The following is a 23,351-nucleotide window of genomic DNA, read 5'->3' on the forward strand; positions in this document are numbered from 1 at the left end:
ACATTTCTTTCAGGTTTTTGGCTGCAACATCGATTTTCATGGCGTCCCCGGCCCTTGTGCCCGGCGTTAGGTGCTGGCTTCTGGAAGTCTGTCGACCCCGACTGATTTTATGTTTTCTGAGTGTCTCAGAGTGTGTCCCAGCTTGGAGTGAGATTCAACTGTAGGCTGGTAACGCTTGGGACCATCACGGTGTCCCTGGGGTTTCGCCCCTGTCGCACCCCTGTGGGAGCCCTGGCCCCGAGCCGTCTGTGCTCAGGCGGTCTTGGGCCATGTCGGCATGTGGCTCGTGGCACAGCAGCAGGCCCCTTGGAGGAGGCTCGCTGACACGGAGCTTTAAGATAGGAGGGAGCCTGCTGGGCCGTGCCGTGGGGCCCCGTGGGGACTCTGTAGTGTCCCCTTTGTGCTGGCAGGACGCAGGTGCAGTCGGGGACGCCCGTTAGGGCCCTGGCTATCGAGGGGCAGAGCCAGAACTCAGCCCGTGACCCCTGACCGCTGCTCCCAGGAGACGTGTCCTGGAGGGCGGGGTGGGCGTCGGGACGTGCCCGGAAGTGACGAGAACGCGTCCTGCTAGGGGACGCTGAGCACGCTTCCGGGGCGGGCGGACGCCCAGCACACAGGTCCCGGGGAGGCCAGAAATTAACCTGAGGCACAACCCCTTCCGGGGTGAACCCGGCATCTAGCGGGGAGGACCCAGGCGCCGTCTGTCCCCATCGGGGACGCTGAACGCGCCGTGTCTGCTTGTCACACAAGTACGAGGGCCGAGAGGCCCGAGCTTGAGAGGCTTTGTGGAGACCCGGGCCTCTGCCTCTCGTGCGGGTTCTCTCTGCTTTTACCGAGCTCACGGCCGACACCTGGGAAGGTGCTTCGCGGCGAGTACTGCCTCTGCCTTGAAAGGTGAGCCTGCCGTTGGCGAGCGTAGTTAGCGGATGTGTGGGGGCGGGGAGGGCAGGGCGAGGCTTCTGCCCACCTCTGCCATGGTTGTCCCAGGTGCGAGTGCGGGACGTGGCCCTTAAGTCAGACCACCGAGATCCGGACCGTGGCTCATTTCATAGAACGGTCAGAGGGCGGGAGGAGTTACCACGTCGAGTCTGACCTGCTCCCGTCTGTCCTGTGCACACGGGGCCTTCAGGGGACCCCAGTGTGGAGATTTCCCAAACAGTGGGAGCCCTGCCGGGAGCAAGCGTCCCGTGACGTCCTGTGTCGCTGACCGCAGACAGATCAGAACTGATCTCTGCTCGGGCCTTTTCCTCTGAGGAAAGGGTGCGGGAAGGGGGTCGTCCACCCCCGGTGACCGGTGTGGCCTGCCGCCAGGCCAGCTCCTGCCAGAGACCATGGTTGTGCCAGAGACACATGCAGGACTAGACCTTCCACGCAAAGCACTAGGACTTGCTTGCCCGTGTTGCTTGGTTTCTTGAACAAAAACCACTTACGTATCACGATGGGGTTCGCTTTTTTATAAATAGTTCTAAACCGTCATCTGCGAGCTGGGACACACAGTATTCGGTCAGTTTTCAGTAAACAAGCAACTTGCCTAAGGTCTTGCTTCTGACGCAGGTGGTCTGTGCCCTGCCTGCCGCCTGCACGTGGGCCGTGGGGCAGGTGCATTTCCGGACGAGGTCGCTGCCCTGAGAAAGTGCACGCAGCAAACCCCACCTGTCAGGCTGCCTTCGGCTCCGCGCTGCAGGGACTCAGGGGCCAGGGCGTCTCTGAACCCCGGAGCCACCCGCACACTAGGTTCCCGGCTCTGTGGGCGCTGATCCCGGCCAGCCCCGGGGGAGGGGCAGGTTCTAGTCCTAGCATAAATAAACGCTTCTCCTGCAGAGCTCGAGCCGCCCACGCAGGACACGCAGGGCAGGGAGCAGGGAGTTACGCGTGGTGCTTCCGTGTTTAGTGCGGTGACAACTGTGCGACTTTATCGCCGCTGCCGTGTTGTTGCGACGGCCCGTCGAGGCGGACGCTCCAGGCCTTTCTCTGGTGCGCAGGCCGCTTGTAGGTTTGAGCGGACGGTCGCCAGGATGTGGTAGTTCATCCCAGTGCCCGTGATCTCACACATGGTGAGATCGTGCCCAGTTCTCCAGCCACGTGGCAATGCCTCGATTTCCCTCGGCATCACTCCCCACGGGTGAACGTGGCCATCTGTGGGGTGGGTGCGCGGTGACGAGTGCCCCCCTCCCACCGGAGCCTGGGGTCCGGCAGGGCTGTCAGGGGCGAGCACTGTGGCCTGAAAGCCTAACGTGCCCCTCCCCAGGGCCCTGGACCCAGGCCCAGAGAGCTCCTTGCTGTGGGAGGCAGTGTGTGGGTAAGCCTCGTCGTACAGATGGACAAACCGAGGTGTGTGGCAATTTCCCGACTTAAAATAAAAGAGTAAGAAGCCACCAGGCCCCGTAAGGTTCTGGATGGCACGGCCTGCTCACTGGAGGGCTCTGTGCTCTGAGGCCACGTGCGGATCGGGGCCCACGTGCTGGCGTCTCCTCCCGGCCGGGGCCCGGAGCTGCTCAGCTGCAGGGTGGGGTCTCGGTTCCCATCACGGAGGGGCGTGCGGGCACGTGGGCCAGAGGCAGAGGCCGTGGGCGGTGGCTGATGCTTGCAGAGAAGGGGCCCTCAGCTCTGGCCGAACTGGGGACAGGTGCCGCGACCCCGCAGGCAGGGCCCGGGACCACGGTGATGTGGCTGCGGCATCCGCTGGCAACGGGGCTCCCGTGGCCTGAGCACAAGGGCTCGGCCCCAGACAGCGTCCCCGGCGTGAAATGCTGTGCTTGGACGCATCCTGAGCCGCTGGGTTTCTAACTTCACGTTAGAGAAAGAGTGGTCGCTATTTGATGAGTATCCAGGCTGCGGGTCCCCTATTGGAACCGAACCCATTGGGTGACCTCGGCTGTGTGTCTGTCCCTGCCTGTCCCGCGTGCTCCGCCCGGTGGGAGAGCCTGCTTCACGGCACCTTTGCACCCCAACCTGCGTGAACCTGGAGGTCCCGAGTTTCTCAGTCTTTATAAGCAGCGTGTGGCTGGTGGCGTTCTGCTGCCCGAGTGCCACCGGGAGAGGTGGTCTGTGTCTACACAGGTCCAGTCTAGTCCCGGAGGGGCGGAGCGCAGGGGCAGGAGTGAGGCGTCGGTACAGAGCTCCCTTCTGCTGGGTCGACGGCGGGTCCCTCGTAGTTGTTTCCGTCTGCGTCTGGATTTCTGGACAGAGCCTCCTCCTCTCTGCCTCCCTGAGCAGCCCCTGCCTGGTGGGACCGTAGGGAATCTCTGGCATTACTGGATCGGTCTGGGCTGTTCTGGAGGGCAGGGGGCTGGCGGAGGCCGTGGGCTCTGGGCCATCCCTCCCCATCTGAGTGCAGGGCAGTGAGGTCAGGGCACAGTCTGTGGCCGTGGGGGCCGTGGGGGCCGTGGAGGTGTGTCTGCGAGTTGGGGGCAGAACGCAGGTGATGTGGGTGCCCCGGGAGCCAGAAAAAGCCCGGGCGGTGGGACTCCTGAGGCAAAGACTATCAGGGAATTTACCGAATCCGTCAGTTTAGAACCCGGCACGAGTATGGAGTATGGCTCGCGCGCCGTAGGTTCCCAGTTTGTGCTGAGTGTGAATGGAGCTCCTGACTGGCCACAGCCTCTCTGGGCTGCTGAGCCTGCACGTGGGGCACAGGGCCAGGTCAGGGCCAAGGAGGCGTTGTCGCTGTGGATGGGCCTCCTGGAGGGGCTCCCGGGTCCCAGGACCATCACGGGACGCGTCGCCAACCGCGGGGAGGGGCGGGCTGGGGGCAGACGGCTCACTCGGGAGCCTGCAGACGATGGCCTCCTTGTGCCTTTCCTGCATCCTCTGCGTGACTGTCCTCCTGCGGCATCTGTCGCAGGTCCTGATCCGAGTCACCCTCAGTGACGGAGCAGAGGCAGCTGTCGGGCAGCGAGGGCCCAAGGCTCCGGGAGCAAAGTCCTGTGCGAGGTCTCCCCCGGACTTCTGTCCCCGCAGAAGCGAAGCCCCTCCTTCCCGGGGGGCCACCCTGTGGGGCCCCGACAGTGGGCGCTGCAGGGAGGACGTGCACAGGGAAGGGCGCCTGGCCCTGGAACGCTGGTGGGCGGTCAGCCAAGGTTTCATCGCGGGTGGACCTACCTGTCCCTTCCCGACAGGACTCAGCCGCCCTCCAGGAAGGTCGACCTCTCGGGTGTGGGAAGAAGCTTCTCAGCCCAGAGCCGGGCGGGGGCGGGCGGGCCTGTGCCAGGACTCCTGTGTGGTCCCGGGCGCACCCTGTGCCCGGATCCCGGGCGAAGGGCCTGAGAACCGCACTGATAACCCTCTTTAAAATGAGAGGGAAAACCAAAATAAACAGATGAGAGGAGAGGAGGCCTTTGGCCGCGACCCTGAGAAAATGTGTTGCGTTAAAACTTTGATAATTTCGTTTTCCTTAAGTTTCGATTGTCCTTCCTTTGGGCGGGCCTGAGTCCTGCCAAGTTCAGAGTTTACGGCTTCAGTTACTTTAGGAAAATAGGGCTCATAAAAGCCGTTACAGCTTTCTTCTAAGTGGTAAGTACCTATAAGCTGTGGATACACAGAAAGAGACACGAATCACGTGGCCGGGCCCCGAATACCACAGCGGCCCTGTGAGCGCTGTCGCCTCCCGTGACAACCTGGCCCCGCCTGCTACTTGGTACCGCGGAGAGCCGAGGACGCGTGCGACAGAGTCCCCGCCGTCCCCTCCTGGCTGTCCCACAGCCCAGACGTCGCCTCATCTCATCTACACGTTCAGCGGGCGTCTCTTTGGAGCCACGACCCCGTCGGCCATCAGGGCGTCCCCCCACCCGGGCTGGGTCTCCCTGGTGCCCCCGTGGTGTTGCTTTGCAGGCTCTCCTGTCCTGGGTAGTCCCTGTTTTGTTTTTTGTTTCTCAGACTGGTACTGAATTTGGTCATCTGGCTTCGTGTTTTGGCAAAATGGCGAGTGCACGCCCCTCGGGAGGCAGACGTCCGGTGTCCCTCTCTGGCGTCAGTGGTCACTGACGAGGTGATTTCCATCCAGAGTCTCGGGGCTTTGGAGGTCTGGCCTGAGCCCTGCCGTGGCCCCGTTAGCCATGGGTCTCCCAGAGCGCCGGCCGGGTGGCTGAGTGTCGTGTGAGCCGCGCTGAGGCTTGGAGACTTCCATGTGCCCCGGGCCCTGGCAGGAGCAGTGCGGTGTCATCAAGGTCACCTTGGTTTTGAGTTCCAGTACAAACAGCCCCCCCCGCCGGGCCTCAGCGGTTCTCCCGGCGGCTGGGCCTCTGGCTCGCCGGGTCCCCTGCACAGAAACGCTGGAGGGCCCTGCAGAAGCCACGTCGCTGTCCAGCTTTGTGTGCGAGGCGGTCAGGGCACCACGTGTCAGCGAATACCTGTTAGGAACTGGTGCTGTGACACGAGGAGGCTGTGTTGTGCAGCAAAGCACAGATGCGTGGCTCAGCGGACGGCCCTGCTGACGGTGCTTCTGGGCAACGTCGCTGAAGGGAAGGGGCCGTCGGCAAGGTCCGGCGGGTTCTAGAGACGCCGGCCTCTGTCCATGCGGCCCGCGACTCTGGTGAGGGGTGGAGCTGGCGGCCCGGGTGGGAAGGGCTTCTCCAGGGTCCCGGGACCGGCCAGGCAGACGCAGCTGGGACCTGGCCGGTTCCCTCCTCACGGCCTGGAGGTGCCGCGAACCAAGCATTTAAAAGAACCCTTCACGCTTTTCCTACGTGGAGGAAGACTGAGGTTCAGTGAGAGTCGAAAGGCGTTTCTCGTGGGAAACGGGCGGTGGCAGCCGCTGCGAGAACCCGGTGATTCAGACTGGGAGCGCGAGGCCTCCTCTCCCCACGGGAGGCCTCGCCCACGCTCGGAAGGGGTGCCGGGGAGACTGTGACGGCTCGAGGGAAGCCGTCACACAGGGCAGTGCTATCCGGGCCCCTGGCACACGGCAGAGCTCCCGGCGGAAGGGGCCCCTGCCCCCCCCCCCCCCCCCAGGCGACTGGCACTGACCCAGGCCCCAGGGCCGCTCTGGGGGGAGAGGGGGGTCCACATGCGACAGCAGCTCGGGTAGTTATGATAGTAACGGGCACACGATTTGGATTTGTGTCTCCCGAGACAAGGACGACCGTTTTTTTTTTTAAGTTTCTTTATTTTGAGAGAGAGAGAGAGAGAGTGGGGGAGGGTCAGAGAGAGAAGAGAGAGGGAACGAGTGGGGGAGGGACAGAAAGAAGAGAGAGAGTGAGCAGGGGAGGGTCGGAGAGAGAAGAGAGAGGGAGTGAGCAGGGGAGGGACAGAGAGAAGAGAGAGAGTGAGCAGGGGAGGGTTGGAGAGAGAAGAGAGAGGGAGTGAGCGGGGGAGGGAGGGCGTCCACAGGACGCTGCTTCTTTGTGGTTGCAGATTTCCCAGAGTCCCCTCTGCGCCAGGCCCGGCAGCTGAACCTCGACCAGTGGTCTTGGGGGACGAAACGAGTTCGGGCTCTTCAAGCTAAAAGCAGCTTTGGCCAACTGTATACCTTACACGGGGCTGGTGTTCCTGTGCTGTTTCACCGGTTTGTGCTTCACACGGAGTTTACGAGACCTGTGTCCTGCAATTGTGAAATCATTACGTGTCACTTTCAAATGAGTGTGAACAGAACTAAGGACGGTGACCGTCAACCCGGAGCAGATCTGGAGGACGCGGCAGGACCGGGCCGTCTGTTGGGCTGGGCGCCAGGCCTTCAGGCCAGGGGTTGGGGGCACGCGTTGTCTTCGGAAAAATGCATATGAGAAATCAGACGATGGGGCTCCTGGGGGCTCGGTTGGTTGAGCGTCCGACTCAGCTCAGGTCATGGTCTCACGGTTTGTGGGTTCAGGCCCCACGTCAGGCTCTGTGCCGCCAGCTCGGAGCCTGGAGTTGTTTCAGATTCTGTGTCACCCTCTCTCTCTGCCCCTCCCCCGCTCCTGCTCTGTCTCTCTCTCTCAAAAATCAATCAACATTAAAAAAAAAAAGAAATCAGACAGATATGGAGCCTCCTGAGATCTTCAGAGGTTAGTGCTGCTGGTTTGAAGTGTTTGTTATTAATATCTAACGGGCTGTTTTGCACTTGGTGTGTCTGTGACCACGAGGCCCCAGCAAGGTCTTTGGTGGGTTGTGTTGGCAGGATGGGCGCACGTTCTCCAGCGGGTTCTCCACACGCACGACCCGGCCGATGAGGGGCCTCCCGGAGTGTCTCGGGGCGACGTCTGGAGACACATCCAGAGGTTCAAGTGTTTGCTGCCTTTGATGTGACCAGGAAGGTGGCCTAGGCCTCTTACTTGGCCGTTCACCTCGCTGGTGATAGCGACAAATTGGAAACAACCCAGAATCCGAGCAGCGAGGTAGCAATCAGTTACTTATATGGCAAAATAGGATACTGGGATCGAACCGATGTTTAACAGTATGCCAAAATGCTGAACATCTTTAATTTTAAAAAGGCAGGGTATCCGGTTACATATTTTACTTTATTAAAATACACCCTTTTTTAAATGAGAATACTCCCAGATACACATCCAATTGTGGAGATCGTTTCTGGGGAGGATTTTGAGATGTTTGAGCGCGTGCACGTAGAGAGCTTCAGGTAGTCTCTACAGGTCACGTGGATCGTACTTATGGATTCAGCCACCTTTTTCTTGTTGCACTGAGAGGATCAGATCAACTCGAAGATGGGTCTGAAGTACGGAGTCGTCTGCTACGTTCAGCGGGCAAAGCCCAGGAGCCGGGGCCGAGGCCGGGCGGCAGCGTGGGGACCGGCCCGTGGGGACCGCGGAGCTGTGGCCCCAGGGCCCCAGATATCTCTCCGGGCTCGGCCCCGTCTCTGAGCCGGAGACAAGTTTGCATCTGTTGTCACACCGGAAATTTTCAGTGACTTTAACCGCGTGTAGCGTAGCACTTTGTGATCACGCGAGACCACGCGGTAGCGCACCGTGGGCACACTCGCCGATGACCCAGAGCGGGTCGTTCGGGCACGTTTACTCTCCGGTCACGTTCAAGTGCGCAGGGGATTAGAAAGCGCCTGTGCCCAGGCCCACGCTCCAGGGACCTGCCGCGGTGCCTCCCACCTCCTTCCTGCCCCCCCTTTCTGGTTTTACCTCCGGGAGGCAGGTGGCCCCAAGAGTTTGTTTCTCTTTCTGTTCACCTAGGTCGGTGGAGCGGTTAGGGTCACACGGGGCTGGTGTGTGGGACACTGAGCGGAGGCGCCCTCGCCACAGCGGGGGTGCGGTGTTTGCCTGCCTGCGCGCTGCGCTGTGCGGAGTCCGTCCGGGCAGGGGAGCAACCCGCCGACCCCCTTCCCGCCCTCGACCCCTCCCCAGAAGTCCTCCCAGATGGCCTTTCCTTCCGCCCTCGGTGTCACCGGAAGCCGGTGCTCGGCTGATAACCTCGTCTAGGAAATGCCTCTGACCCACCAAGGCGTTTCCTTCGTCAGGAAAAGTCTCATTTGACGGCTGTGTAAGCCCTTTAGAAGCGACGCTGGCATTTCACGCCAACTTTGGCCCGTTTTAGTCCTGGGCAGATTCCCTGCGCACATGTGTCTTTACCCCACTCTTAGCTGGTCAAGTTGCTGGATCGGTTTCTCTAGAGATCCCTGAGGTTTGTCTACACAGTGAGAGACCCTGGGCCTCAGGTTTTGTCTCAGCATCTCGTTACGACGGAGTTGACGCGCACACAGCAGGCAGGGGCGTGAAGGGGAGACGGGGCCCCCAGAAGCGGGCTGTGGTTGGAGCGCGGTGGCCGGTGGACCAGACCCCGGTCCAGTGGGGGGGGACACAACGGCCAGCACAGGTGGCCCAGAGCTGCTCAGGGCTGCGCGTTAGCTTCCTAAGGGGTGGGGCCCTGAGGCATATACTTCGTCGGGAGAGCGGGACCTGGTTTCAAAGGGGAAATTGCCTCCTTTGCAAAGGTCGCCAGCTCTGCAGCTACGAAATGGGGCTGTTAAAGCAAACCTCTGTGCCACGAGGAGACAGCGTGGTTCCGTGGCTCTTAGGATGGGATCTGGCAGGTGCACACGCTTGCCCTTGCCAGCGCACACATGTGACCTCGCGTGACACCCCCGGTTTCCCTCTCTTCTCCTGGGTCTGCGCCCTCAGCGAGCAGGCCGTCTCGTTTGTCCTGCGTGGGCCCTGGGTCGAGGGGGCTGGGGTGCGGTCACCGCGAGCTAGTTAGAAGGGGGGCCGGCGAGCCCTGGACGTCCGGCGAGCGGGGCCGTGGCCTCCCGTTCCTATGGTCAGGCTCGTACCTCGGTGACTTTGAAAGGATCTTCAGTTAGTTCCGGAACCCGTCCTGCCACGGAGGATAAATCATTTAAAAAGGCCTATCCCGACGGGAGGGAACTATTTTGAGGTCGTGCGCGACGTCTGCCAGAACCTCGTCTCGGGACCCGACAGCCTGCGGCGTGCGTCCCGGTCACGCGACCGTTGGCCTCACGGGGTCGTTCCCCTGCCCGACGGGAACGTCGGACGTCGGACGTGGCGGGGCGCTGCCACGGCGCGCGTGCGAGGAGGCGCGTGGCGTCGCCATCTAACGCCCTGTGTGTTCTCCCGCAGCCCGTCCCTCCCCGCCCTGGACTGGCAGGTGCCCTCACGCTCGGGGCCCTACGAGCTGCGGATCGAGGTGCAGCCCAAGCCCCACCACAGAGCCCACTACGAGACGGAGGGGAGCCGTGGGGCCGTGAAGGCGTCGGCCGGAGGACACCCCAGCGTGCAGGTACCGGTCTGCTGGCCGCAGGACGCGCCGGGAGCCCGAGGGGGCCCCTGGTCCGCCGCTCGTGGTGCTTCTATCTGTGCTTCTCTTTTTCTCTTAAAGCGTAACTGTTCTCCCCTGGCCCCTTCAGCTGAGAGCATACAGTCCTGCTTTCCTCCTTCGTAAGACGGTGGCTGGCAGTGGACGACCACGTAGCTCTTGGCTCCGTAGCTTAAACCCAGCTGTAAGCAGCTAAGACTGTGTGCACGTGGGATTACTTTCAGGGATTCCCAGGGATCTCTAGGGCCGGGGGTCGCCCGTGTGGGCCTGGCCCTGGGTGGGGGCCGGGGGTCGCCCGTGTGGGTCTGGCCCTGGGTGGGGGCCGGGGGTCGTCCCTGTGGGTCTGGCCCCTGTTGGGGGCCAGGGGTCGTCCGTGTGGATCTGGCCCCTGGTGGGGGCCGGGGGTCGTCCGTGTGGGCCTGGCCTCGGGAAAGGGCCGGGGGTCGCCCGTGTGGGTCTGGCCTCGTGTGGGGGCCGGGGGTTGTCCCTCGGGCGGGGGCCGGGGGTCGCCCGTGTGGGTCTGGCCTCGGGTGGGGGCCAGGGGTCGTCTGTGTCCGCGTGGGCCTGGCCTCGGGCAGGGCCAGGGGTCGTCCCTGTGGGTCTGGCCTCGGGTGGGGGCCGGGGGTCGTCCCTGTGGGCCTGGCCTTGGGCAAGGGCCGGGGGTCGCCCGTGTGGGTCTGGCCTCGGGTGGGGGCCAGGGGTCGCCCGTGTGGGTCTGGCCTCGGGTGGGGGCCAGGGGTCGCCCGTGTGGGTCTGGCCTCGGGTGTGGGCCGGGGGTCGTCCCTCAGGCGGGGGCCGGGGGTCGCCTGTGTGGGTCTGGCCTCGGGTGGGGGCCAGGGGTCGTCTGTGTCCGCGTGGGCCTGGCCTCGGGCAGGGCCAGGGGTCGTCCCTGTGGGTCTGGCCTCGGGTGGGGGCCGGGGGTCGTCCGTGTGGGTCTGGCCCTGGGTGGGGGCCAGGGGTCGTCCCTGTGGGTCTGGCCCCTGGCGGGGGCCAGGGGTCGCCCGTGTGGGTCTGGCCTCGGGTGGGGGCCAGGGGTCGTCTGTGTCCGCGTGGGCCTGGCCTCGGGCAGGGCCAGGGGTCGTCCCTGTGGGTCTGGCCTCGGGTGGGGGCCGGGGGTCGCCCGTGTGGGTCTGGCCCTGGGTGGGGGCCAGGGGTCGTCCCTGTGGGTCTGGCCCCTGGCGGGGGCCGGGGGTCGTCTGTGTGGGCCTGGCCTTGGGTGGGGGCCGGGGGTCGTCTGTGTGGGTCTGGCCCCTGGCGGGGGGTGGCCCACCCACTGCTGTTGCCGGCAGGTCCAAGCTTGGCGGCCACCCCGTGTGGCATGTAGGTCCTGTGGGTGGCTGGAGCCTTGCTGATGCTGCGTCCAGTCGGACGCCTCCTCTCCCCACGTCTTCCTAGGCTGACACGTTTGATTCAGACGAGACGTTAAGAGGAAGAGGAGCCCGAGGGCCGGCCTTGCTTCCCTGATGGCACCCGTGGGCAGTGTGCGCGGTGGGCCATCTTCCGCGCCTCTTAGGAGCCGTGACCCTGGCTGTTACTCCTTCGTTGAGGGCAAACAAAGAGTGAATTAAATATAACCTCGGAATCAAAATGTTTTATTTTTGAGGAGCTCTTCTGTAAAAGTCTGTAAAGTGTCAGCAGAGCCAGGGGGCCGCTCACGGGGCTCTGCAGAGACTTCGCACCCGCCCTGTCCCGCCCGCACTCCCGCTTGGCCCCGTCCCGCCCGCTCAGGTGGGGGCGATGAGGAGAAGGTGCCCGCAGCCCCGGGCCGTACCTCTTGCCCAGACCTCGCTGTCCCTGGAGCGGCGGCCTGGGGAGACCTCAGCCGCCCCGCGTCCGTCCAGGGCGTCTCTAACAGCAAATCATCAGGAGCAACAAAAGGTCCCCTTGGCCACTATTTCGGTGAATTCCATTCACGTGACGCTGCTTTTGGCTTGGGTATTTTCGGTGGTTTCAGTGGTTGGTTTGAAGACTTCTTTCTGAAGGACAGAGGTTCTCAACGTGAGGGCCCTGACCTGGGAGTCGCTAGAAATGCAGGTTCTGTGGCCCACACAGACCACGGATCGTGGAGTTCCTGGGTGGGCCCGAGGCCTGGTCCCCTCGGCTCCCTTATGTGGAGCGGGCCGTGTGCGGTCTGTCCCTTCCCACGTCTTGGGGACCCTCATGCCGGACACGGGAAGAGCAGAGGACATGCCTTGAGGCGCCTGGGCATCAGGGAGCCCCGCGCTCCCCAGGAAGAGGCGCCACGCACCGCCGGGCCGTGCTGGGGTCTCCTGCCCACGTGTCGGGGGTGACTGCGGGTGCTGGCCTCCCAACTGAAAACACTGGACGGGAAGAAGATTCATTTGGCGTTAGAGCCGGAGTGTTTGTCACTGGTGTTCCGGGGGCACCTTGGTAACTGTGACGGGGACAGGTAGTGTCCACCGCCCGAAGGCATCACCCTTCTACCTCAGGGAGGACGTGTGGCCGCAGAGCGTGGCCGCTGTGTGACGTCGGTGGACTCCGTTCCTGACGAGCTTCGGCCCTCCTGCCCGGGCCCGTCGCCGTGACTCTCGGGCGCCCGTGTGGGGTCGGGCTTGCTCTCCTGCCCAGAGCTCCAGGCGGTGGATGGGGAATGCTCGGCCCCCACCACGAAATCAGGAGCCCTGACCGGTCACTGGGGGAAGGAGGCCAGCCGGAGGGCGCCTGGCAGGGCACGGCACGCTTTTACTTTATTCCGTTCCGATAAACAGAAGGCCTGCCAGGGAAGGAGCCCCAGAGAGAAAGGCCGTCCGCCCAGACGGCAATCAGCAGCTGGAGTTTGCGGGGACCGTGCTTGAGGCCCTGCGTTTCATGCTGACTAGTGCTTGCCTGCTTGGCTGCAGGACGCACACACCGCGGCCAGCTGGGCGTTCTCCGTCCCGCCTTCACGGCGGCGGGCTGAGGTCGGGGGACGCGGGCATCAGCCCGGCTCTGTAACTACAGACATTCGACTCCCTTTCCCGCAGCCGTTTTCACCGAACAAAAGTGCACTGCTGTGGACAGGAAAGGCCGCGGAGCAGCTCACGGAGAAGAGAGAATCCGGCAGCAAAACACCCCCATTTCTTGAAAGTAAACGCAGCAGGGGGAGCGGGTCCTGCAGTAGGGACAGCCGCGTGCAGACGTTAGCACCTTCCGCGTGGACGTGTGACGCCCGGGACTTGGCGCGTGTGATTGAGGACGGTCCGCGGCCGACGGCCACTGTCCTGGGGGTCGGGGAGGGCGACCAGCAGAGCCCGGGTCTCCGGGTGCTTTGCGTCCGTCCGCTTGTGCCCCTCGCGGGACCCCCGCCTCCAGTCTCTCGTGTGGATGTTACGGCGAGGATTACGGAACTTGAAGTGGCATTTACAACGTCTGAACGATTGTTTCAGATTAAATGCAAGAGTCGGTTGTGGGTTTGAACGGGCCGAACGCCCCCCCAGCCTCACGGGGGAAATACAGCAAGAAAATGGTGCCTAGCAGAAACTGTCAGGTGCTGAGAGGGTCTCTTGCGGGTGAGAAATGAGCGACGGAGGCTTTTCTGATGGATCTGTGGGAAAGTGAATTCCCGTCTGTGCACGTATGAGGTGAGCAGTTAAAAAGAAGGGGTGTGGGGGGTTTGCTCTCTTTTTCAGTCGGTGGCCCGCACACTGGGTGAAAATAGCGTTAGTGCGTAATTACAAAACACGTGAAAATAGAAAACCCTCTCAGGTGCCGCGAAAGCCTGCTAACCGCAGGTTTTATCCTGTGGGGAGTCATTTTAGCGCATCCTGACACGGGGCCCCAGCGCCATGCCCGCTCCTCCCTTTTCGGAAGCCGGGTGCCCGCCCTTGCCACCAGGCCGCGCAGGGGCGGTTCCTGGGGAAGCCTGATGGGAACATGACGTCCCCGCGCCAGCCGCTGACGACCAGGCTCTGCCGCGTTTCCAAGTCTGTGCGTCAAATCGCAGCCCCTGTGCAGAACGGGACACCCAGCCGTGCCCCAGGGCAGGACCTGCTCCGGGTCAGCCGTGTCCCTGACCGCAGGAAGGAGCCGCCCGGTGCACCTGCCTCCGGGAGGTGCCTCCTTCCCAGGCACGGGCCGGGACTGGAGGGTGGGAAGGGACTTCAGCAGTCACGTGGGCTCTGCCGGCGTCCGTGTCTCCCGATGGCCCGCGTTAGTACCTGTGGCCTCCTGGGCCGGCCTTGCCCCGGCTGTAGTCCTGGCCCTGGGAGGCCGGCGTGTGGCCGTCAGAGGGTCCGGCAGAGCGAGGCCCCCGAGTCCTGGGCAAGGTGGGAGGCGTCAGAAGGGCCTGCGTGAGACTTGCCTTCCCAGGGGGCGCAGGAAGGCTGGCCCTCTTCCAGTGTTGCCGCTGAGAATCCAGAGGATTCTGCCCTGAGGGTCCCTCCTTCAGACTGGGCTCCCGGCCAAACGGGTTTGCTGACCCTGGTTTTCTGTTCTGTTTTCCTGTGTGACCCCGCTGCCTACTCTCCCTGCCCTGTGCTGTGCCCGGTGGCCCGTCTGCAGAGAACCTGTCTGTTCCCAGCTGCCCTGCAGGGACCCGAGGAGCAACCTGGGGGACATCGCTGACCTCTGAGCCAGGGGTCAGAGAATTAAGCTCTGTTTACCAAGCTCCCGAAATAACTGTCTGATAGCATCTAGCCCACCACACAGGAGGCCGGGTCTGCGTGAATAATTAATAGGTCACTGAGACGAGAAGCCTTGGGAAGTCTCGCGAGGTCGTAAACGGCACTTTAGACTTTTATTTGGTGTTGTCGGTTCCAGGCTCCCGGTCGGTGACGGGTGGTCGGTGACCGGTGGCTGGCATCAGTCCTGCCCGGTGATGCCAGAATCGGCCCTGGAGCAGAGGGCGGGGGCCTCGAGGGACCCGGGGAGCACCCTGGCCTCAGGCTCAGGCAGGCTGCCCCGGGTGCATCGGGGCTGAGCTGTGCCCCAGCAGGCGCGTGGCAAGTGTCCCTGTAATGTGAGGCCTCTGAGGCCTGCAGCCCGGGGACAGACACGCTGGGGAAGAGCCCACGTTCTCCCGTCCTGGAGGCTGGGCTGGCAAAGTCTCGCTGCTGTTGTCTCACCCGCCTGAACGGTGGGGCTGCAGAGCTGTGGGGTGAGAAACCTGGGCGTGAGCGGGCGGGTGGAGAGAGGCTTGCCCGGGCCCACGGCACGGTCTTTCACCCAGACGTGCGCCCCGTCGTCTGCTACCTGGCTTGTCACGGCAGGTGTCGCTTCTGTCCAGACAGGGCTGCTAACCCGGAAAGCCAGGATTTCCACAAAAGGCAGAGAGATAGATGTTGCCGGAATAAACTAGTACTTGATGACAATCTTTCACAGGCCCGCTGGGTGGGAGCGTCGGGATCCACGGAACGGCCCCTCCCACGGAGCCCTCATGCAGTGGGGATTCAAACGCAGTTCTGACCCCAAGCCAATGTCAGCCGGCCCCGCAGTCCAGTCTGGCCGACTTGGAGGGGGTGTGGACCCACGTTCCCGGGGCCGCCCATACCCTTGCAGCGTGCCCAGGCAGGTGGTCTGCTGAGTACACACAATTCTGTAGGTGCCGCCCTGTCCTGGTCAGGCAGGGGGGCCATCTGGCCCCCAACACGGGTGGGTCCACAATGGTTGTACCTGCCCAGCACCCCTGAAATGTGTTACCAGCTTTTATGACGACGAGGGCTCGTCCCTCTTAAGAAAGCCAGAGACGTCCGCTGGGACCGTGGAGAGAGGTGCCCCAGTGCCTTGTGTCACTGTAGTAGTGCCATTCAGGTGGCCAGTCTGTTGTCATCTCAGTTGGGGGGGGGGGGGGGGGGGGTCCTTGGAATATTGTTGCCACCTGCTGGTGTGCAGAGAAGGCAGACGGACTCAGGCGGGCTCCTGGACGCCCGTTTGAGTTTGGTTGTTCCACCAAGCTGATGGAAGCGTGGTTTTGGTTTCCGTGCCGCCCAGACATCCCCCTGGGAATAAAGTCCGTGAGTAGCGTTGCAGTGGAAGCCGCCAGGAATCTCGATTCAGCACTTGAGCTTTCTTGTTGCAGGCTGTGGAAACTGTAAAAGAGTGTTCTCAGGCGGTTTTCCGAAAGGCCCTCTGAGGGCAGAGCAGCGTGTGGGACTCTTCCACGTACAGATGCGTGCCTGTGCCTCAGAAACGTGACATCAGGCGCATGCGTGATGGGGGGGAGGGTGTGATGGGGGGGGGGGGGGCGCCAGGCAATTTAACCGGAGACAATGGTGAAGAATTATAAAAAGTTTATTTTGAGAGAGAGAGTGAGAGAGAGAGAGAGGGCGAGCAGGGGAGGGGCAGAGAGAGAGAGGGGAAGAGAGGATCCCAAGCAGGCTCCACACTGTCAGCACAGAGCCTGATCAGGGCTTGAACTCACGAACCGTGAGATCACGACCTGGGCGCAAATCAAGTCAGATGCTTAACTGAGCCACCCAGATGCCCCAAGAAATTATCATCTTTAATAAACATGTCAAACTTGGGAAATCCACATCCCAGCTGTGCCTCCCCATGGCGGCCAAGTGACAGGCGCCTGGTGCCCGCGGGTGGGGCTGCGCATGGCAGGGGGTCCCTGCTCCGTGTGCTCTGAGGTCCGCCTTCGTTCCCACTGGCTGGCCCTCGGCCTGTGGTGCCTGGCGGGGCTGGTCTTCGGCCTGTGAGCCAGGCTCCACCCCGGCTGTTGTCCCCCAGGGGCCCCACTAGTGCAGGGCGACGCAGGGAGAGGCGGACGTGCTGAGACCTACAGTGTAGACCCCCGCTGCGGGCCGCAGGTAGCTCAGGACTCCGCGCTCCTGCACGCCAAGGAGGCGGGTGGCCGGTGACCGACTGTCCAGATGCTTGGGTTTTCGTCTGTTGCCCTGTGGTTTTAAAGTCTGTCCCGTATTTGAGAGCAGTCTGTGGACTGGAGAACGCTTCCTTCCTGAGCTGCTGTTCCGTGACTGTCCCTGAGCGTCGGCCGTGTGTCCCGGGCTGGCAGCCGCGGTCCCGCCGAGCCGGGCTCCCCCCAGTCCCTCTCCCTGCTCCGGGACAACGCTGGGCTCTGCTCTGCGTCAGCACAGATGACGCTCGGTCCAGCTGCGGCCTGAGAGAGCCAAGGTGGGACCCACAATCGCGCCCTGACCGGCCTCGCGGGCGGTGTCCCCTCAGCAGCACTGGGTGCAGGGAGGAGGGCTGCGGGCAGCAGGCTGTGCAGCACCTCCATCAGCCGATGTGCCGGGGCCCTGCCCTCGCTGTCCTTTGGGTCACTGACGGCAAACACCGAGGGCCTGGCCGGGGGTGAGTGGCCTCCGCGGGGGGGGGGGGGGGGCACCCTGTGGGGCCGGGAGGTCCTGAGGGGGTCCCAGACACCCTCTCCTCCAGGGCAGGCCACCAGTGGGCAGGTCCGTGAGTTCATGGGAGTCTGTGCCTGTGTAGACGCCACACCTACCACACCGCTGGATGGGCCTTTCTTTGAAGATGGAAGTTTCCAGAAGTTTTCTCCACCATGGCCAGGTTCCTGGGGGTGCTCTGGGTTCTGGAGTCACCGAAGTTATGTTTGCTGCTGTAGTTTAACATTTCCAAATGGTTTCTGAGGCTCTTACGCGCTCTGTTTCTAGATCATTTTTCCCTCAGCAGAAAGTTGGGTCTTCTCAGCATGTTTTTAATTAGAAACAGTAAATGTAGTGTTTCCGTGCAAAACGTTCTTTGATCCAGAAGTAATGTAATTTCTCTCCTCTGGATGCTCCCACGCGTGTCTGTGTGAATCCTGCCCGCCGGCTCCGTGGGTGACGTCTCTGGGTCACCTCAGAGCCGTCCCGTCTGTAGGGTCAGCCCGCAGGGGTCGGGGCTCGGTGGCCTCGGCTGCCCTGCTCCCGTGAGGGACGACGCGCCTGTGTGTGGTGGGCTAGCGGGCGGCAGGTGCCCGCACGGCCACAGAGCTGCCGCCCAAGCCTCCCTTCCCTCCCTCTGGCCTCTGCCCGCCCGCGCTCGGCTCAGCCGGAACCAGCTGGAGACCGTGTGTTCCACTCAGCGCTCACACACAAGCACTGTGCCCTGTAGCCGTACAAAGCCCCGGGGATTCTGCCCGTCTCCCTGCCCTTGGCCGGAAGCTCCTGCTCGGTCACTTGCTGGATGGGAACCACTTGCAAGGAAGGCTCACGGTGACGGCGTGCCGGAAAGTGGCGTCCCGGGAAACACGGCCTGTGGACTAGGACCTTACCTCTCTCGGCGTCTGGACGTGTCCTTGAATTAGGGACACGCGCCAACCGTGCCTGCGGACTGGCCGTGGTCCCGGTGCCAGGTGAGCCCCTGCGCTGACCTCGTCGGACCCACGTGTGTGAGCCCTTCTCCCCCGTCGTCAGTGGGGGCAGGTCTGAGGTCTCGATGGGGAAGAAGATGAGCCCCGTGGCGAGAGGCGGACGTGTGCCTGGCGCCCCTGACCCCCTGGAACGACAGGCTAGCTTTGCCAGGGCCCGAGAACAGTGCACAGCTGCTCTTGAAGCCCCGGGGGTCGTGCGTTCAGGTAGCTTCGCAGGCTGGGCGTCCTTGAGGCCAAGTCCCGAGTGAAGACGGGACCTATGTTTCTTGCAGTCAAGTCTGGAAACCGAGTCAGCTAAGGCCTCACAACTGCGGAGCCACAGGACGCTGTCCACCTTTTCCTCTCAAAGCCCCTCCCTCCTGGAGACCACGTCCCGATCCCGGGACGCAGCGGGGCAGCCGGGAGACGCGTGGCTCCAGCCCTGCCTGGCGCCTGCCCCATGCAGCACCTCACTGGTGGGACGGGACGTGCTGGCAGGTGCTCCAGACCCTGCCTTCGCCCGTGTGTGCGTCCGGTGAGCGCCCCAGGCCCCGGGAGAGGGACAGCCGAGCAGTTTCATCCACGTCTCATCCAAGATGCACGCCCACGCTGACGTGAAGTAAAGTGTAGGGGGTTTTGAGTGAACAGTTGGCCATTCGAGGCCTTGAACAATTTAAAATCTGTCGTAAAATGTAACCGTCCCATTAACGGAAGTGAGTATGAGTCACAGAGGCAGCGACTGTCCCCGTGCCGCCCACGGGCGGTGGCCAGTGGTCCTGGGCAGGCACGGTCTCTGGTGTCGTGTGTCCTGAATATTTAGACGATGGACTCGTTAACCACAGCCCTTGGCTTGTTTATTTTGCGCTTTTTCAGAAAGGTAGAAAAATTCTATACACCCAACGCGGGGAACCCTAGAAATGAGCTTTTTCCTGAAAGGAACGTCGTGCAGCCCCTCAGAGCCGTTTTGTCGCTAGAACCGTGTGTGACTGTCAGCTTTGAAAACCACGGCTGGAAGGCTTCGTGGGCTGGCGGCGAGCACCTCTAGATCTGGCTTACGCTGCAAACCTCGTGCGAGTCAAAGGATTCCCTCGCGGGAGGAATCCCGAGAACTTACGTAACACTGTGCGGTGTAAACCCAGAAGGTTTGCTGGGTGTAGTGCACACGCAGACACACGCGTGCACACGTGTGTACGCTCACAGGCCTGCGTGCACGCACAGGTAGATGTGCCCGCGTGTGTGCACGTGTGTGAGCCCGTGCGTACTTCATGTGTGTGCACATGCATGCGTGTGTGTGTGTGTGTGTGTGTGTGTGTGTGTGGAGGGAGTGGGCCCCCCCCCAGCTCCCCTTCCGTGGCACAGGGTTTGGGGCGTCCATCACCAGGTCTGTGATCCGTTACCTCCAGACTGGAGCCCACGTCGCGTGGGTCCGTGCCCAGATCTGGAGGTGCACCGGGCACCCGGGGAAGGTGCTGGGAAGACGCAAGGCTGCAGAGCCCGGAGCCGCTCACGGCTCTGTCCGCGGGCCTCTGAGCCCCCCGTTCCCCGCCGTGGATGCTCTTTGCTCCGATTACCGGTTCTTCAGATGCGGCCACAGGATGGTGTGCGCAGCCTCACGTGGCACCATTCGCTGGTGTCCCATCTCCTGCCTCCCGTGGAGTCTGCTGGCCACACCCCACACCCACCCCAGACCCCGCAGCCAGGCCCTCCGGCACGGTCACCCTGGGCATGGCGGCGAGGAAAGGGGACAGAGACAGACCGAGGCCAAAGCCCCCGGGGGGCCCTGGGGCCCGGGGACAGCTGGGCGGGCTGCCGTGGTCTGTCAGAGGTTCTGCTCCTGCCTGAGCGCCCCCCCTCCGTTCCATCCTCTGTCCCCCTCTGACGGCACAGCTGCTTTTGTGAGGACGTTAGACTCACACATAATTGATTTTCCGGCGAGAGCCACAGTCCTCCGTCTTCTGTCTCCCTCGGACGTGTGCCAGGACCCACTTTTGTCCGTGACTCTAGGTCCTTCTGGACCTAGCTGCGGCCAGCCAAGGGGCCGGCACTTTCCAATCTTCCGAGAGAAGGGAGGGCCCGGGTCTGGGACACACGGTGCAGCCACTCCTGGCCCTGCCTGGCTGGTCACACCTGCTAATCACTTCCCCGGCCCCCTGCAGACAGGGACAGATGGACCCAAGAGCGTGTGGACACAGCCACAGGTGACGGACATCTGACCCCACGACCTCGGGCGTTTCTGCCCTCCGAGAAGCCGGGCCTCGTGGCGACGAGGTGCTGTGTGCCCCCCCGCTCAGGGCCACTGTGGGCAGCGGCTCCGAGAGACCCGGTGCGGTACACGGTCCTCATGGTAACCGAGTCTCCCTTGGCCCTTCCCGAGAAGGCAGTGTGGTGCCGACGTTAACAACATCAGAAAACGGCCTGTTTTAGCTGCTTTCCTTGAGTCCCTGAGCTTTTTTCCAGGAGAGACTACAAGTCTTACATTACGTGGTTAAAACGGGTCAATTTTATGCCGTGGAAAACGTTGCCTCAGTAAAGCTGTTGAAAATGACTTGTGGCGTTGCCTGCGGGAAGTCTGCCTGGATTTCCTGCAGGTGTTTGGGGGCTGTGAGGGAGGGTGGGGCCTGCACCTGGGCCGTCGCCTCGTCCTGCCCCACCCGCTTCTCCACGGGACAGCCACCCCCTCTACCCACACCCGGCACACCTGCTCATGCCTCCCCACAAGCACGCGTCTGCACGTGCTCACACCGTCTTGCGAGACACGTGCTTCTGCGTGTGTATACTCGTGCACGCACAACACCGCCAGCCTCTTGAGGTCCGTACCGTCTTTATCTGGCGGCTTTATCCCAGGCATCGTGGTGAGGCGGGGAGGCTGCGGCCCCTCGCACACTTACTTTTCAGCAGAGGCACAGCTCAGAGATAGCTCTGCCCGCTGTTTTTAGCAGCTGCCTGGAGGCCCGGCCGAGAGAGGTGGGGCCGGGTGCTTGGAGAAAACAGGCCTGCGTGGACCCGTCACGTGTGCTCAGTGGGGGCTTCCGCCAACCTCGGCCCCACGTGTTACGCGGTGGTTCCGTTCTCATTCGTGGTTTTCTCGTTTCCCGCTCCCCTTAACGCGGCCTCCGGGAGTGGGGGGTCGGCATCTGACGCACTGGCCGTTTGTGTGCCGTGGAGGTCACAGATGTGAGTTGGCGTGACGGCCGATCCCCGGGCCCCGCCGTGGTCGGTGTAGCCCCGTCCCCTCCCGTGTCCAGCGATGGTGCCGGCGAGCAGGCACGTGGGATCTTCCTTCCCGTTATTTGGCAGGAATTTGTGTGGATGTAGGACACCCTTGTGGGGGGCGGGGGAGCAGCGCGGGCGTAGGCCGTGAGGATTCGGGATCCGGTGTGACAGCCGCGCTCACGCCCCGCGGGCTCACAGGGTAGCACGGTGGCCAGAAGCGTGGGGGTAACAAGTGGATCCCGTTTGGGGGCCGGGTCTCCCTCTCCACACGGCTCCTCTTTGGGGCGTCGTGTGAAGATTCGGATCCAACACCCAGATGGACGTAATTTCCCTTCGGACGGATGGTTCTGCGCGAGCGGCTCGCTCGGCCCCACCTGCCCGAGCACGAGCGGCAGCGCGAGAGGACTTGCCCCACTTGTCACCCGCCTGTCACTGCCCCACAAGTGCTGAGGTAGCACAGGAGCTAAAAACAAACACGCACGTGTAGAAAACTTAGCGGCTCTCATAGCTTGAAAACGGAAGAATGCATTTTGTTTAGTTTAGTTGAAGCAAAGAGAGGCCATTGTTATGACAGGTAATTTTATAAATAGCGTTTTACAGATACTAAAACGTGCCAGAGGCAGAAAACCCATGCAGCGGAGCACGTGAAGTATTTAAATTACTTTCTTAAAATGAACTTCGTGTTTTAAATAATAGATGTTTATCTCCCAAGCTAAACCTTAAGTATTCCCGTTTTCACTGAAGTAGCATGTTTTTAAAAGGGGAAGTTATACCCACAATCCGCTGCGTGCAATCAGCAGTGCCAGCGTGGGTCCCGGGGGGGCTCTAACCTGTCATTTCCAAACCGCCTGAGTGCCACCGGGCCCTCCGCACGCCACCGACCCGCCTCAGCCGCACGAGAGACCGTTTCGGCCAAAGACTCATTTAGGTCTTGTAGCGTTAGACGTCACAGAACGGAACACCGAGGGGCAAAATTTGCCCCTTAATCAGCCTCTGATTTTACTTTTATGTTTTCTGTTGCAAAAACATAGATTCGAGTCCAGCACGGAGTAGGGGTTTCTCATTAAAGCTCACGAAATCAGCCGAGGCCCGAAGGCGCCCTCCCCACAAGGAGGCGAGAACTTCGGTGGTCGCGGCTGCTGCCGTCCCGACCCAACGGCGCTCCTCTGGGGACAGTCGTGTGTGCACACAGGAAGAGCTTTTCAGTTCAGAAAGGAGAGGCGTCTCTGCGGGATTAAGCCGCATCAGCAGGAACGGCCTCGAAAGGAGTCGTGTGCGGGTTCTCCGTGCGCGGCCACAGCGAGGCCCCCGGCGAGCGGACGGGCAGGGCAGGGAAGGCGCCCCTCGGCCTCTCTGCCCACGCGCCCACCACACGGCCGTGGCATCTCCCGTCCCTCCGCAGAGGCCCGGGCTTACGTCCGCGCTCGGCTCAGCCGCGCTCTCTGTCTGCGTGCACATGCGTGTCAGACGCGTGTTTAGTCTGTGTGCATCAGGCACCCGTGGATCGGGACGGAAGCGCGATGATTTTACATGAAAAAGCTGCTTTGGTGATGTCCACGTCCACAGATGCGTGGGACCCTGTCGAGGCAGAAAAGGATGCGTGTGTCCCTGCCGCCGGCCGGCAACGAACCTTCCCAGCCGAGCACAGCGCTCCAGAGTATGTGGGAGAGCCCTGGTGCGAGTGTGTGCGTGTGCGTGGGCACGCGACTGTGTGTCTGGGCACACCCTCCTGCACTGAGCGCCTCTGTCTCCAGGACGTCCCACGGGTGGTGGCCGGCGTCTCTCGCACGGAAATTGTGACGTCACGTGGACGGGGCAGCCTGGCCCTCCACGCGCTGGCGGCCTTGACCACGCGGTCTCCTTCCTCCTGGCCCTCAGCATGCTGGCGGGGGGCGCGTGCGCCTCCCGAGCCGTCCTCGTTGGAGGGCCCTCTTCCGAGAACCCCGAGCTTGCAAGCACCATGCCGTAATTAAGTGCAGTGACCGTCACTTAACGAGTCTTCTATCCGCATGGTTCCGGTCGATGGTTCACTGCTGATTTCAACTACTGTTTGCTCCTCAGGGTTAACAGATTCACAGGGTTGGATCCCATTTTCAATCTTAAATTTGACGTTCCGAGTGCTTGTGTTGGAGATCCTGGGTCCGTTGAGGGTGACGGCGTTCGCGTCCCTAGAACA

The 23,351-nt window shown here is 62.5% G+C and overlaps 1 protein-coding gene across 5 annotated transcripts in view; it reads left to right on the forward strand.

Annotated features, from left to right (window-relative positions):
- Window positions 1-23,351, forward strand: part of NFATC1 (nuclear factor of activated T cells 1) — a 105,392-nt gene that overhangs the window by 19,573 nt on the left and 62,468 nt on the right. For all 5 annotated transcript variants that reach the window (XM_042909801.1, XM_042909804.1, XM_042909805.1 and 2 more), the window contains exon 3: window positions 9,513-9,672. In XM_042909801.1, coding sequence (XP_042765735.1) covers window positions 9,513-9,672 — 160 coding nt within the window. The remainder of the gene's footprint in view (window positions 1-9,512; window positions 9,673-23,351) is intronic.

This window comes from Panthera leo, chromosome D3 (genome assembly GCF_018350215.1).
Source record: "Panthera leo isolate Ple1 chromosome D3, P.leo_Ple1_pat1.1, whole genome shotgun sequence".
Classification (NCBI taxonomy): Eukaryota; Metazoa; Chordata; class Mammalia; order Carnivora; family Felidae; genus Panthera; species Panthera leo.